Below are 14,588 nucleotides of genomic sequence, written 5' to 3'. Positions count from 1 at the left end.
ACTATCTCTATAGTAGGTAGTATCATGGAGTGGTATCATAATCTTGTTATATTTAATGATTTGTAGCATCTCAATGCAAAGTTGTGGACAAGATTTATTTGGCATTAACTTTTTCTCGTGATGTGCGCTATGATACAGTATCCAACTATGTTACTCTAATATCCTCTCACCTCTTTAATTGGCTGCCACATGAACATTTTGGTGGGATCAATATGTATGATACTACCTATGATACTAGCACTATGGCTAGCCTTATGGAAGAGCTAGCTCTAGCACGTGCTCCTAGGCAACTTGTGTGAATAAAAGGTGGGTCATCCATTAAGAAAGTAGTACATCCTTATAGCCAAATATTATACTTCTTAGCTACACGTTGGCTACAGATGACATGGTATCTTGATTATAGCCAACAACTGGCTATACTATTTGAGTTGCTCTAAGAAGGAGCAACACCACGTTGTCAGGCATCAGCAGGTCATGTCTGCGCATGTACTTGGTTTTCGTTTTGGGCGTCGACAGGTTACACATGCGCATGTACTGCGATTTCATGGAGAGTGTACGTACGGGTCTTTTCGTCCATTCATTCATTTATATTTATTTATTTTTGAGCATTTTTGTCCCTTCATTTGGGACATGTTGTAGCTTTTTTTTGTTTTTGCTTTTTTGTTTTTTAGCGAATGTTGTAGCTCGAACGAAAAGAAATGTTGGCAGGGAGTTGCTGTTCGCGGACCTGATCGGCAGGGACGAAACACCACACACCTAGGTGGGCAATGTTGGGCCGACCCAGTTTCTCTTTTGTTTTTTTCCTTTCTCGTTTTTCTATCCATTTCTCTGTTATTTCTCAAATCCGAATAATTACAAATTTGAACAAATTTTGAATCTGAACAATCTTCGAATTAGAATATTTCCAAATTAGAACAATTTTAGAATTTCAACACTTTTAAAATATGAATATTTTTAAAATTTGAACATTTTTGGATTTGAACATTTTATACTAATTAAACATTTTTAAAATTGCATATTTTTCAAGAAATTTTATATCTGCATAGTTTTTCAAAAATATAATAAACATTTATTTTAATTTCAAAAAAACCTACACATTTTCCAAATTTTGGTTTTTAAAATCTTCAAAAGAAGAAAAAATAAACAGAAAATAAGAAAACAGAAAATAATTCGAACGGCTCTTAACCCGCGTGGGTGTTCGGTGTGCGGTACGCGCCGACATAATCGGTGTATAGGATTCAGTTAGCAGCGGCTGAAATAGATGCATTATTCGGCTCGAGGCCTGGATGAAACAGACGAGGTTTAGGCCCATTATGGATTTCGTATACTTCACGCAACTTAAGAGCGCACCCCACAGTTTTGTGGGCTTCTAATCGCCGCCCTTACCGGTAAATAATAAGCTCCAGGCCTCAAAACTTTTCTCATGTGCCGCGCGAAATGAAGCCCATCTCACAGGTACTGTGTTTTATTTATTTTATCCTTACAAATGCAAGAATATGTACTTTTATACTGTAATAAATAAGTAAATAAATTATGGAATAAACTTACGTGATGCTAGAAAAAGAAACGTTCAGGTACGCACACCTACTCACCTAGATGTACGTGTCTTCAGGGATTTGCGAGAAACGACCTTTTTATTTTTGAAAAGATGTTCATGGTATGAAAATTTAAAAAATCTTCATTTATTTAACAATAATAATATACATGCCGCTATTTTTTACGTATTACAAAATCTAAAAATATTCTAAGTAAAACAAAGCATTCATGTAAAACAAAAATAATGTTATTGCACTATGCAAGACGCTAGTACGAGGTTAACTTGCAAAACAAATCTTCATTTTTCTTTGTCTCTGATTGTGATGATGCTATCCAATCAGATGTCATAACAATATGACACGACTTGCGGTTGAAAAGCAACGCGCTGCAAGATATTTACCTTGGTACAAGCACCTTCAAGTTTTTCGTGTGGCATCGTGCGAAAGCGGGTTAATGGTTGGAATGGTCGGCCACTCTCGATGGCGCGGGAAGGAGACATGTTAAAATCTGTCGCCCGGCTGGTTCCAACCTATGTGACAAATTGTTTTGAGCTTCCCATTTCCACGTGATCATATGTGAGTACGTTGTCCAATGCTTGGTGGGAAGGAAAAGGTTGTAAGAAAATGCACCGACTAGTTATCAACCAAAAATCGCTTGGTGGGGTGGGATTCCTCCACGTAACTTTATTTATCGATGTGATGCTACGTAAGCAGTGCTGCCAACTCTTAACTATGCCATGCCAGACTCGCTATTTGAAAAGGTCCCAAAGGGAAGATACTACCTCAATTGTGACTTTTGGTGCAAACTCCCCGAGAATGATCTTGGCGCGAGAGAAATTCGGTGGGGATACTCTTCGATTCGTATTACTTGTGAAAATTAGACAACAAACACCTGAGAACACTTTGTGGACCCGTTTTACATTACAAGTTGAACAACAAAGAGTTTGTGTTGATTGTGTGGATTCAGTGTCTTCTATTGGATATGTTTGGTTCAAGCTTTGTCCGAGGGTGAAAGGACGAGATGTCCCCTAGAGTGGCATGGAATAGATGTTTTAAAAATAATTACGAATTTAGCTTGTAAGAATGCTAAATTAAAATAACGTTTCTTTTACAGGCACAAAACCTAAATAAAGTAGCCTCAACTAAGTGCAACAACAACAATTCAAGGTAAAAAAGATAGGCACAATATATATGTAACACAGCCGATAACAAGACATACGTAACGCAACTGATAGCAAGATATAAGTACTTCAAACTTGATGACTATCACAAGAAAAGATAAACTCGGGTATAGAGATAACCGAGGCACGCGGAGACGAAGATATATTCCCGTGTTCCCTCACACAAATTGTTAAGGTACACCATGTTGGAGAGATGCGGGCTACCACGAAAGTGTCCCGAACGCCACGAAGACTCACCTTCTTCTCCAAGCCAAAACCGCGAAGGACAAAGACCCTTTTCTTATGGCTAGATTTTCATCTACTACGGAGATGGCAAGCTCCGAAACCACTTGAAAACCTCCACGAAGGAGAAGCTTCACAATCTTCCACGAAAAGGTGACTGGGGCACCAATAGTCAAGCCAAATAGAAAGTCACCCTCCAATAGTAACAAGCTCACGATCTCTCACTCAAACTAATCGTAATGGAGAGCTCCACATTTATGCAAAGATGCAAAAGCAAGAACACCAAGGGGGTGTTCAAATCCTTCACACTCAAATCCCACCAAAGCAACAAATGCCATGGAGAAACTAGAGAGGAATAACAATGGAGGAAATCGATAAATGATCTAAGATCTAGATCCCAAGAGTACCTCTCACTTAGAGGAGGAATTGATAGCTGGAGATTGTAGATTTAGATTCTCTCTTCAAAATTCGTCAAGAAAAGCAAGAATCATAGGAGGGAAGTGAGATGAACCAAGATTTTTGAGGTACAACAATGAAGTATGAGAGAGAGCAAGTGTAAGAGTTGACCTTATCTCCTCAAGGAGGAAGAAGTGATATTTGTAGTCCAAGATAGAAAACTAGTAGTTTTGGGTATTGAATTCCGGCAACCCAAACCAGCGACAAGTTCGGTGGCGTCAGTTCTCCCGCTAGAATGGTCCGATGGGCAAAACGACAAACGAAACCCTTGCCGGTTTTCTACCAACGCACAAGGTTGGGCCGGTTCAAGACTGGCACATCGGTTTAATTCCGGCAGGCCAGAATTATTTCGGTTTTTCCAAAAGCACTCTCTGATTTGCCATTCGTCAGCACGTACATGAGAAATCCGGTAGCACCAAAGAATTTTCGCTGCCATTTTCTACGCCGATTTCGCCAGAACCCCTAAAACATCAGTTTTCTCGTCAGAACTAAACTTTCACAAAGTTTTCGAACTCCGATGAATATGAAACCAATTTTGTTTAAAGATAACGACAAATAGAACCTTCACAAAATTTTAGAAGAGAAACCTTTCTAAATTAAGAACCGATAAAAATGTCTAATCTCGGAAACACAATAGAAGATGCATACGTATTTCATTTTTGATGAACTTGAGCTCAATAAGCTTAAGAACCTCACGCAGACAAACACCAAGTAGCAATAATAATTAGGGGATGCGAAGTATGGAAATGATTGAACTCTCTAAGATGATGTAATCAAGTTGTCCAACCAAAATAAGCCTCTTTTGATAGTGCAGATATCTATCCTATAACCCGGTCTCCCAAACAACCACCTTGAGACCGGTTAAAGAAAAACCTAGCCAGGACATACCTTTACCTTGCGCATCCCACTTGATCCTGATGATGATGCTTCGTGCTTCATTCAAGCGGAATGCCTCACTTGATCATTCCTTTGTGAGGACTCATAATTTTCTCCCCCCGTATACGGCTATGAGATAGCTTCATTAAGACACATCTTCTCAAATCCGTTATCACCGAATGGACTCACAAGCTTCAAATCCCACACCAGAGTCCTTCTCCTTTGCCTAGAAAAAAGAGTCCAATTGGTTGGTTCTAATAAGCATGAATACAAGATAGTTAAAGTTATGTTGTTATCCGGTGCTGAATCCTTTATGAATTCAAAATGCATGAGTTTGCAACAACAATTATTTCTTTATACCACATGAAAAAATGAAATTTTCTATAAGATATGGTGGCATAACTACTATAGAAATAATAATTTTTTACGAGATTATAAAAAATGGAAAGCTTCCTTATTACATGCAAAGTAGACCACAAAAAATATTATATGGATTCCAATATTGCAAACCATTCAAGTTCTATAGGAATGTGCCTTCACAATTGAGTCCACCAAAATAGACATGATTTTTGTTTGAATTTGAGAGGCCCAATAGTTTTGGTCTTCTTTCTTTTCTCTTATTAAAAACCATGGTTCAACAATTTTCACATAAACAATTATAGTCAAAAGTTGAGATATAAAAGAGGAAGGTAAAGTTGACTATAATAAGAAACAATTTTATGTGAAACAATTAGTTTATGTTGCATCTCTGTTCTTGGTTTTAATTGTTGTTTACTTGGTTTGATTACTGCACTTGTTAAGTTATTTATAAGTAAAGTTGGAATGTTTGCTAAACAAGAAAATATATGAATCTTGCTATACATAGGAGGTTTCTAGTACGGTCCACATATGATGCGGACACAACGTGGTCCGCTCACGCTAGCGATGCAGCCGCCCATTGTAGGATTCTATGACGTACATCGTTCTGACACACAACATCGTACGCAACATCGGACAAAAATTGTGCAGGAATTATTTTACGCATAGCGGTTCTCTTTTCTAAAACAATATCTATCTTAGGTTAGTTATAGGTAATGATACCGTGCCTCAATAATTGAAACGAACTAACGAGGATTTCTAAACCTAGAAATCACTATGTTTTGATAAATATTGATAGTTGTTATTTTCAAATCTCAATATTCAAATGTTCAAAATCAAGAATCAATCTGAGGAAACCCTAACCATACAAGCCAGGAGAGGTGAGAAACGGCGGCCACAAAACCCATATAGGGTTCCATTCTCCTCGTCAACAATCACTAGGACACCGGTGCCCTTGGGGTTTTGGAGGTGTGGCAGATCACGTCCTCTTGCTTGGGGGGAATTTACGCTTCTTTTTAGGTTATTTTTAGTATCTTTTTCTGGATGGTGAGGCGGTGGCTACATCGTGAAGTCAGAATAATGTCCTCCCTGCCCTATCCGTGCTCCGATGGTGCATTTAAAGTTGGCGGAGGGCGTGTGGAGTCGTATGCCCATCATATCTTATGGGATCCGATCAGTTTTCTTGTTCGTTCATGTAGTTTCATCCCATTCTCTTCCGATCTACGATTGTTATGATTGGTGATGGTTGCTGCTATTTTGCGCTGCTTATTTGGGGTTTTAGCACGACGACTTCCCGTTTGCCTATTATAATAAGATCTAGTACGACACGCTTTGCCTGGATCGGTGATGGATGGGCGAGGACGGCGGCGCACCTTCGGCTCATGCTAGTGTCTCTAGTTGTCGCTAGTTTGTCCGAGTACCATTTTTTATTTTTATAATTTTTGAGCTATTTATATTACTGTTGATGATCATTAATGGTTTGGTGGAATTTTCGCAATAAAATTTTTATATTCAAATGTTCATATCGATGATTCTGGGAAAATAATCTGCCTCCATGCATGATAGATCGAAGAAAAAAAACTTTGTACCATCGGATGGCTACAATTAATCAGAGCGACGTGGCAAATAGAAAGAATGGATAAGACAAACGCCATCGTCCTATCTCTGTCTCTCGCGCGCTGTGCTCACGCAGGCAGCTGAGCCTCTCTACCACCCATGGCTTCTCGAGCCCTCGCTGCTCTGTCCATCCAGCCGCGTCTCGGCGCAAACTCAGCGCCGTATTCGGGTCGACCTATACGTGCCACGGTCAGGCCGGTCGGGCGCGGCCGCCGGCGCCGGTCCATGGTGGTGCGGGCCGGTGGGCCACCGAGCACCAACGTGCTCATCCTCGCCTTCCTGCTGCCGGCCTCCCTCTTCATCGGCACCCTCGTGGTCGCCGCTCGCGTCGCCGACGACCTCGACGAGCGGTTCCTGCGGGAGGTATATACACATACTGCTCCTCTCCCCAAGCATTCTGAATAAATTTCCGTTTCTACTACTGTATCAGTAGTAAGATACTCTGTCAAAAATAATTTCAAAATGGCCTGATATAACATCTACCCGTTCGATACGAACTACTTGCCAAATGATACTTTTTCACTTCTCGGTTTGCTCGTGACAACTGACAAGGTTATTGCTACAATAGCTGATGAATATCATCTATCATGTACCATTTTTATTGGCACAAGATGTGTGAATTGAATAGCATGTATGCTTCGACGTGTGTGCAGATGGAGATGAATGAGGCGATATTGGAAGAGAACGAGGCTTCCGAGGAAGCCGAAGACGATGGAAGGGTGTACACCGTCGATGGAGAGGACGTTGTGCAGCCAGCGGTGGAGAAGGAGCAAGTTCTTGTTCCTGCCGCTGCAACGCGCACCAGGAACAGGCCGAAGAGGGAGGTGTATTAGCTAGAGGTACATGTGTTCAGAAATGTTTCCAAAATGCTACAGCTTCAGTTTGATCGACAAAGTATGCGAGTTTGCAATGGAATATATGGCCAATGCTGCTGAAGTACTGCACGTTGCTAGTACTCGTATCTCTTTCATGAAGGAGTGTGAAGAGCAGGATACAAAATTGTTAGTGTTGAGCTTCCTGGGAATCGGGTCATCGACCTGTATTCTTTCAGAACCATAACAAACAGCTGATGCCTTTTGGTATCTCTTTGTAATACAGATCATGCATACATGATGTACAGGTGGAAAACGCACAGAAGCTAGATATCGGCTCCTAATGCTACCATCTCACTGTTTACCATTTATTTACATGTGGCTGCGTCTGAATCTTGGCCCGCCAATTAAATTAGTGCATGATTCGTCCGGGATTACCACTAACTGTAATCCAAATCGGACTACCTGCGTGCAGTATGCTACACTGGGATTATTGGTCTGGCTTCCTATAAGTTCCCCTCTTGTTTGCATAACCGCAAAACCAAAGAAAGAAACTAAATCCTTGCAGTTAAGCTACTGGGATCCATGGCTTCCTGAAAGCGCGAACGCGGCGAGACTTTGGAGGCAGCTGACGGAGACGTCGTAGCCAGGAAGACCTTCGGTGAGGCTGTTTGGATTCTGGTAGGAGCTCCGGCTGTGTCCGACTCTGAGGTGGTCTTTTTCAGCGACGACGAATCGGACGAGGACGACTGGGAGGAGGATGACGTGCTGCTGGAGGAAGGTCCCGAGGTGATCGACCCGCCGGCGACGAACAACGGTGTCGAAGGTTGCGGCGAGCAAGTGGGCAGACGTGCGGTGGACATGTCCAGGGACGAGGATGAGTACGTGGACATTGAAGGGATGTCCGACTCTGAGGTGGTCTTTTTCAGCGACGACGAATCGGACGAGGACGACTGGGAGGAGGATGACGTGCTGCCGGAGGAAGGTCCCGAGGTAGTCGACCCGCCGCCGACGAACGGCGTCGAACGTTGCGGTTGCGGCGAGCACGTGGGCGGACGTGCGGTGGACATGTCCACGGACGAGGATGAGTACGTGGACATTTTAGGGATGTCCGACTCGGAGGAGCACGACTATGACGGTGAGGTCGTCGACTGACCTCTCGGTTTTTGTTCGTTGATGTGTTGCTGCTATTCTCTTGCTTCCATCGATGGTCTGATACTCTGATGACATCTACCTAGCAGGCTTCGACATTTACTACAGCAATATAAACTGTTATGCCAGATGCCAGTGTTAAGCATCTCGTGTTATTAATTTCTTTTTTGTCCTGAAATTGGGTCATGACTTCAACTTGAAATGTATGTGACGTTACCTTGGGTAGTTTCTGTTTTGTTTTGTATTAGAGGAGTTGTTGATTATGCTGCAGGTAATACTTAGTCATATTTCTTGATTGACATAGTCGATGTTGTTGTTCTATTTTTTCTTTTAGAATCAGTGGATCTTTATTGCTCAACAATGTTCAAATGGATACGAAGACCATCGGGGCCTGGAGGAGCCAAATCCAGAGTCCAATACTACCAGAAACACCAAACCGAGCCACATTGTGAGCTTCCGAATTTGAACCCCCATGTTTATGGACAAAGGAAACATTCTGAAATCTAGACGTTATAGATTTTAATTTCTTGTAAAATCATGTTGTAGCTAATATCATAAGAACGCCTCATGTGTCATGTCGTTGATCATGACCGCCAGGCATTCAGAGGCCACCACCACATGATGTAGCCGTCGGTGAGTGGCAATGCTTCGTGAAATGCCATCGCCTCTAGAATAGCTTGGTCCGAAATCACCTAAACTAAGATGGTGGATGCTCCCACAAATGAGCCATCACCATTTCTGCAGATCGCTCCTCACTACAAGAAAACCCCCTACAAAGCAATACATACTCGGCAACGCTCTAGATATTTGTTGCAAAATTTTATCATAGTGCATGCATGCGTTGTAGGCTACATCTGTTATACATTATACAGTCTGTAGTTGTAAAACAAGCCCAGCCCACTAATCACGACTCAACGATTCCTTGCTTAACCCCACGAAGCCACGAACCTACGCCCGTCCAATTCCAGTCCCACTCCTTCCCTTCCCCAAACCTAGCCGCCTCAGAGCATCTCCAGTCGCGTCCCCAAAATAACGTTTGAGGGACGGCGGACAAGAAATGGAGAAAAACGAGTTCCAGTCGCGTCCCCCAAAAGTAGGGTCTCTTTTTTTACAGATTTTTAGTCTTTTTTTTGTCCGACGCGATCCCAAACATGCTCCAAATTATTCGTGCCGGACGTTTTTTTGAGGAGGCGACTGGAGATGCTCAATCCGCTCCCCTAGGTGCCTCTCAGGCATCGGCCAGCAGGCCCTCCCTTTCCGGTGACCAGTGGCGGCCGGTGATGCAGCCCACGCGATACATCCCACTACTCGCCTCCTATTATGAGGTACCCTAAATCTGAGAAATTCTTTTGCAGCTAAGATGTATTTGGGCTACTACGTGATGCAGATGTTTGTCGAAAAGCCGCGGCGGCGAGTCAGAGCACGGCGGCGCGGAAGCGGAAGGGCACGGTAGAGCTTCTTGCTCCAGATGCAATTTCTCTTTCCCCCCTATTAGATTCGTCTCTTATTTTGCCTTGGTTTGAGCGGTTATCAAATCTTTGTAGAAATTCCGTGTATCCTTACTAGTGCGATGTCACTGGAGGCTGATGCAGCAGCGCAGGCGGCACGATCTGGCGTATCAAGAAGCCTGAAATAGAGCTGCGTTAGTAGTAGCAACCTGCAGCAGGACGACCTGCAGGTAATGATTCATCCCCTTTTGTCGATTCATATCACTTGCATCTGTTACTGCTCCTTCTCATGTGGTATTTCAGATTAAACTATCGCTTGCAAGTTTCAGTTTGCTTCTTCTGCATACAAACTAAACCCAGGCCCTGCAGCTCAATGTATATTAATGCCTCCTCAGGTGACCCCTGCTAAAATTGTTGTTTTGATTTTAACCTTCAGAAGATAAAAACGCAAATGGGTGCTGAAGCACTTGCATCTGTTCCAAGGGTACTCGAGAAGATCTGTCAAATGTATGTGCGTTTTTCTGTTTTACAACTTATTATTACTCCTATCTCGTATCTCTGACACATATTAATATCCTTCAATTGGTATCCTTATTGTGTCTCTTTTGGTGTGTGCTAGATCTTCATGCCTTTGGTCAATTACAAACAGTTTATTTTCTATTTTATGGCCTCCAATAGTGCACAAACTATCACTTTTCCTTGGCAGAGAATCTGACATAGCAAAAGAGCGAATTCAGAAGCTCTCAAGGCTGCTGTTAACATTGTATATACCACCAACCGAATTGATGATATCTCACTGAATGTGTTTTTTCATTATTCATGCAGAAGTTCATTGTCCTATTTTAAATTTGACTTCGGATATAGTTTGGCATCCTTCCAGTATAGACTATTTATGTATTTTCTTTAACTAGTACATGCTATTATTGATATATTTTATTTATCTGCTGCTAGTTTTCGTCGGTGGCACATACAAAATCTGCCGAATAATGCTGACATAAATGACTCTAACTAGAACTTATAGTAATTCCTTCTCACGATTAATTCCTCCCTCATATTACTTTTACAACTTCAACTTGCTAAAAGCTAGGACTAGCATCACGCTTGTGACTAGATTTAGATTCACTTTTTTTTTTTGCATCACGTGGTATGCTTGCTTGCAGTTTTGGAATCTTACCATGGGAACCAATGCGAGTTTGAAGTGACATGGGTCCATGTTAGTAGTTTCTAAGTTTTCATTTTATGTTTTTCATGTTTATTAACTGCCTTAAAAGAATTTAGAGTTTAAATGTCTGGCCCTGCAAACCTCAGTTCCTGGTGTTAACTTCTACTTATGCATGTTGGAAAAATTGTAGCTTTCTGATAATTTTATTGACCATTCCATCGATTAGTTAATTAAGAACTTTGATATGCTGTCGGCTGGATGATCTAGCTTGATAATTAAATGATTGTGATAATCTATTTTATGGATTGTTCAGATCCCATCTTGGTTATTTCTTATATAGATTTCCTTTTTCATTTCCATCTGTGTGGTAGCCGCAATGACGTGTGGTCTGATGAGCTGATTTAAATGCAGTGGATCGCAAACATGTCTTATGCTGAACTATTTTTGGCATTCCACCAAGGTTAGTATAGCTGCATTTTCTTATGCAAGTTAACTCATTACACGCCATCACACTGTCTTGTCTTCTGCCACTTCGATACTGAAAATAGAGTTTTTTATTTGCAGGTTCCATACATCAGAAGACTTGCTCTGTCGGATATCAGAATTTGTCTACAAATTAGTAGAACCGATGTATATAGGTCTAGGTAGACTATCAAATTGTGCTGCAAAATTGTAAACTTTCTCCTTTTCAGATAATTTTCATGTATGGATGGTGATTCCAATAATAAATATTTAATTTTTGCCACTAAATTCATTCATATTCTATGTTTTGTGTGATGTGATTTGGCACGTACAGACTACGGTCTTTCTATAAGAAAAATCTACCATAGCGATCAAACCAACCTGCTGAAATATAATATTTTTTAAATAGAATTTTCAATTCGTATAGGATATGCCTACCAAACGCATACACTTGTTGCTCTAAATCTGTAGCGATTTTGCAACGATTATCCCATGGGTTACCAACGCATCTATATTCGTTGCATTGTAGCTTTGCAACTCCCAAAAACGCAAATCTGTAGCGATTTTGCAACGATTATCCCATGGGTTACCAACGCATCTATATTCGTTGCATTGTAGCTTTGCAACTCCCAAAAAACGCAACGCATTTGTATCCGTTGGTAGAGTCGCTAGCAACGCTCATATGGACATTTAGATACGCATGTCTGTGTTGCTGTAGGGGGGTGTCTTGTAGTGCCTATGGCACATGCGTTGCTTGATTTTGAGACCGCAACATCCACATAGTACTTCGTCTCCAAAGGGCGGAGGGAACCACTTTGGTTGAACACGTACTGTGCGGGTTTCTCTGAAGTAACTCTGTTGCTCCTAATTGAGAGACCACGAAGGTAATTTTCCATAAAAAAAAGGTGAGTAGAGAGTGGAATTTGGAACTCTCCACCATGGATAATCTTCATCCTCATATACCAGATCGCCCAAAGAGTAACTATCAGTTTCACATAATCTTCTTTAGATGGAGACTCCATCACAAGGAAGAATCACTGCTTTGATGATGCCTCTTCTGATCTACAAATGTGTTCAGTAACTTCTTCATTAGCTAAATCCTAAACACATCTTGCAACTGCAAAATTAATAAGAGAGAGTATCCATGAGTCATCAAACACATATAGAGCAATAGCTGGTCTCGGCAATGTGGCGGTGGTTACGGACGACACTCATAGGTAGAGAATGTTGTGCGAGGCACCAAAGATAGACACCAAGTTTCGAGGGCACCTACACCTTCTGAAGTCCCTACCACATTCTTCCCTCTCGATGAGAGTCAAATCCAGCATGTCTGCCCTCAAGCCAGCCATCTCGTGGCTTGGTTGTTTCAACAAGGAGACGATACATTAATCTCAACAAGAGCACCCACCCCCACCTTCATTAGGGAGTGGGAATGTTTAATGAACTTGGCTTATGCCTCTATTATTCCCTTTGTGGATTAGGAAAACCCCCTCCTTCGATTAACATGTATTGTACCACTCGATCTCCTTATCGAATCTCGGTGATCTCTTTGGTGACTTCTATCAAGTGTTGGTCTTTTGCTTGTACTTCTACCTTTGAGTCTTTTGCTTGCACTTCTACCAACCTTGATCTTTTCACCCTTCTAGATCTCTACGATTTGATTCGCCGATCTTTCTCTCGGGACTTCTACCTTGTGTCTTTTCCTTGGGAGCTTCTATCGGGAAGGTGATTTGGGCCTTCAAGAACAAACCGGATTGTATTGAGTTATTTGTGCGTGTGTTCATCGTGTTCTTGTGTTCATCCCTCACTCCCTCGTGTTCTTGGTCGAATTCGTGAGATCGGGCAACCCCCACGGGCTCAGCCCACATCATCTCGACTCCGAGGAAACCCAGGACCAACGTACCTCTTCTCTTGTTTCAAGAGGAGTTGGCGAGAAGAAGACATAAACTTGACAGAATCGGGGAAGACGCCAACGAAGATGCGTCTTCCATTAAGTACATTGCATCCCAGAAACACAAGCCTAGGGATGTAGCCAACTGATGGCTATGAAAAACAACAATTTTCCATGTTTATGTCTGATATTAGTCAAGTAATTGATGAAATATATCTCTCAACTTGCCATTAATCATTAAAGATGTGCAAATCCTTTTTTATTTCTCCGTGTGCAGATATGGACATTTTGTGGACAGAATCAAGGGAAATTAACGAAAATTTCCAAGTTGTCAAATTTTCCAAGTCAAACAGGCCATAAAGAGAAGCATCAAAGAGTTTGGCGAGTACTGGTACGACTGCAACCCGTCCGTACATCACACCCATACCATGTGTCACCTCCTTCCCCTTGTCAAATGAAACATTTTTTTGTAAAGGGGCCTATATATAATGGGCATCACGGCCGCCAGAAACAAGACGCAAAGAGATAGAGAGCAAATCCAACACAAGCAACTAAGAAGTGAGAAGCCACCTCATATCCATTTCACCAAATCACATCTATGGAGAGGGTAACCGCTGCTCCATTTCCATCTTCATCACCGTCTCCATCCCCCTCTCCTTAGCCATAGATCCTACTTGTACTCTAGATCGCATCACAGTTGGTGGCATTGTAAGCCTTTTAAATATTTATGATTGTTGATTTTATCATGTGTGAGTAGTACTCACGGGTCGAGGGCTCGGGCCTAGCCTCACAGCATCATGTGCATCTAACTTTACATGGTGTTGTGCTTAATTTTTTTTAAAAGATTTGTATAATTGCATCTCTATCTCCTATCTCAATCTAGGAATTTCCAGGTTCCCAAGACCCCGATAATTGGTAAAGGTAATGAGGTTAGATAAGTGATAATATCCTGTTCCTTGCAAAACCCAGTGACAGTAGAGGAAGTACGGTGGCAGTTTGAGATCCATTAGGAAATAACGATGACATTATTAATCTTAATGCTTTGGTCCGTGGATCACTTAATAATCCTTCGTAACCAGCTCGACTAGAGTGAATGAGTTGGATATTAGTCTCTAGATAACCATTTCAACTAGTGTCTATCGCCCACAAGAATCTAATCTAATTGATCAAGTACAATTACGCTTATTATTATCTTTTATCCTATAACATGTTTGCATAGTTGCAGGAAACCTTAGCCCTAGCCTATTTTCGTCCATGAATTCACAAACTCCAAGTAAACTCGAAGTTGTGCTGATACAAAGATTTCAGAAGTTTACATGTTCTTGCTTGAGTAAATCACCCCAAGGGTTGCTTTAAATCTAGATCTTTTAGGAAAAAATAACTATAATATATCCGGTATTCCGGGTTGAAGGTATCA

At 41.6% G+C, this 14,588-nt stretch overlaps 2 protein-coding genes and 1 long non-coding RNA gene across 3 annotated transcripts; all 3 read left to right on the top strand.

Moving 5' to 3' along the window:
* The first annotated feature begins 6,343 nt into the window (after positions 1–6,343).
* LOC124661517 lies at positions 6,344–7,408 on the top strand. The gene is made up of 2 exons (XM_047199381.1): positions 6,344–6,607; positions 6,898–7,408. Exons 1-2 carry the CDS (start codon positions 6,344–6,346, stop codon positions 7,075–7,077), a joined length of 444 nt encoding a protein of 147 aa, XP_047055337.1. The 3' UTR covers positions 7,078–7,408.
* Positions 7,100–8,371, top strand: LOC124662385. The gene is made up of 3 exons (XM_047200230.1): positions 7,100–7,180; positions 7,657–7,971; positions 8,179–8,371. The coding sequence occupies exons 1-3, from the start codon at positions 7,100–7,102 to the stop codon at positions 8,209–8,211; spliced, it is 429 nt and encodes a 142-aa protein (XP_047056186.1). The 3' UTR covers positions 8,212–8,371.
* A 1,070-nt stretch (positions 8,372–9,441) lies between these two features.
* On the top strand, positions 9,442–11,526 carry LOC124667028. Its single transcript, XR_006991132.1, has 5 exons — positions 9,442–9,657; positions 9,753–9,886; positions 10,093–10,163; positions 11,230–11,278; positions 11,383–11,526. It is a non-coding gene; the product is annotated as an uncharacterized LOC124667028 (long non-coding RNA).
* The last annotated feature ends 3,062 nt before the right edge of the window (positions 11,527–14,588 follow it).

The sequence above is a fragment of the Lolium rigidum genome, chromosome 6, assembly GCF_022539505.1.
Source record: "Lolium rigidum isolate FL_2022 chromosome 6, APGP_CSIRO_Lrig_0.1, whole genome shotgun sequence".
In the NCBI taxonomy this organism is placed as follows: domain Eukaryota; kingdom Viridiplantae; phylum Streptophyta; class Magnoliopsida; order Poales; family Poaceae; genus Lolium; species Lolium rigidum.
Note: the sequence above shows the minus strand (reverse complement) of the source record. Positions and strands in the feature narration are given on the sequence as shown.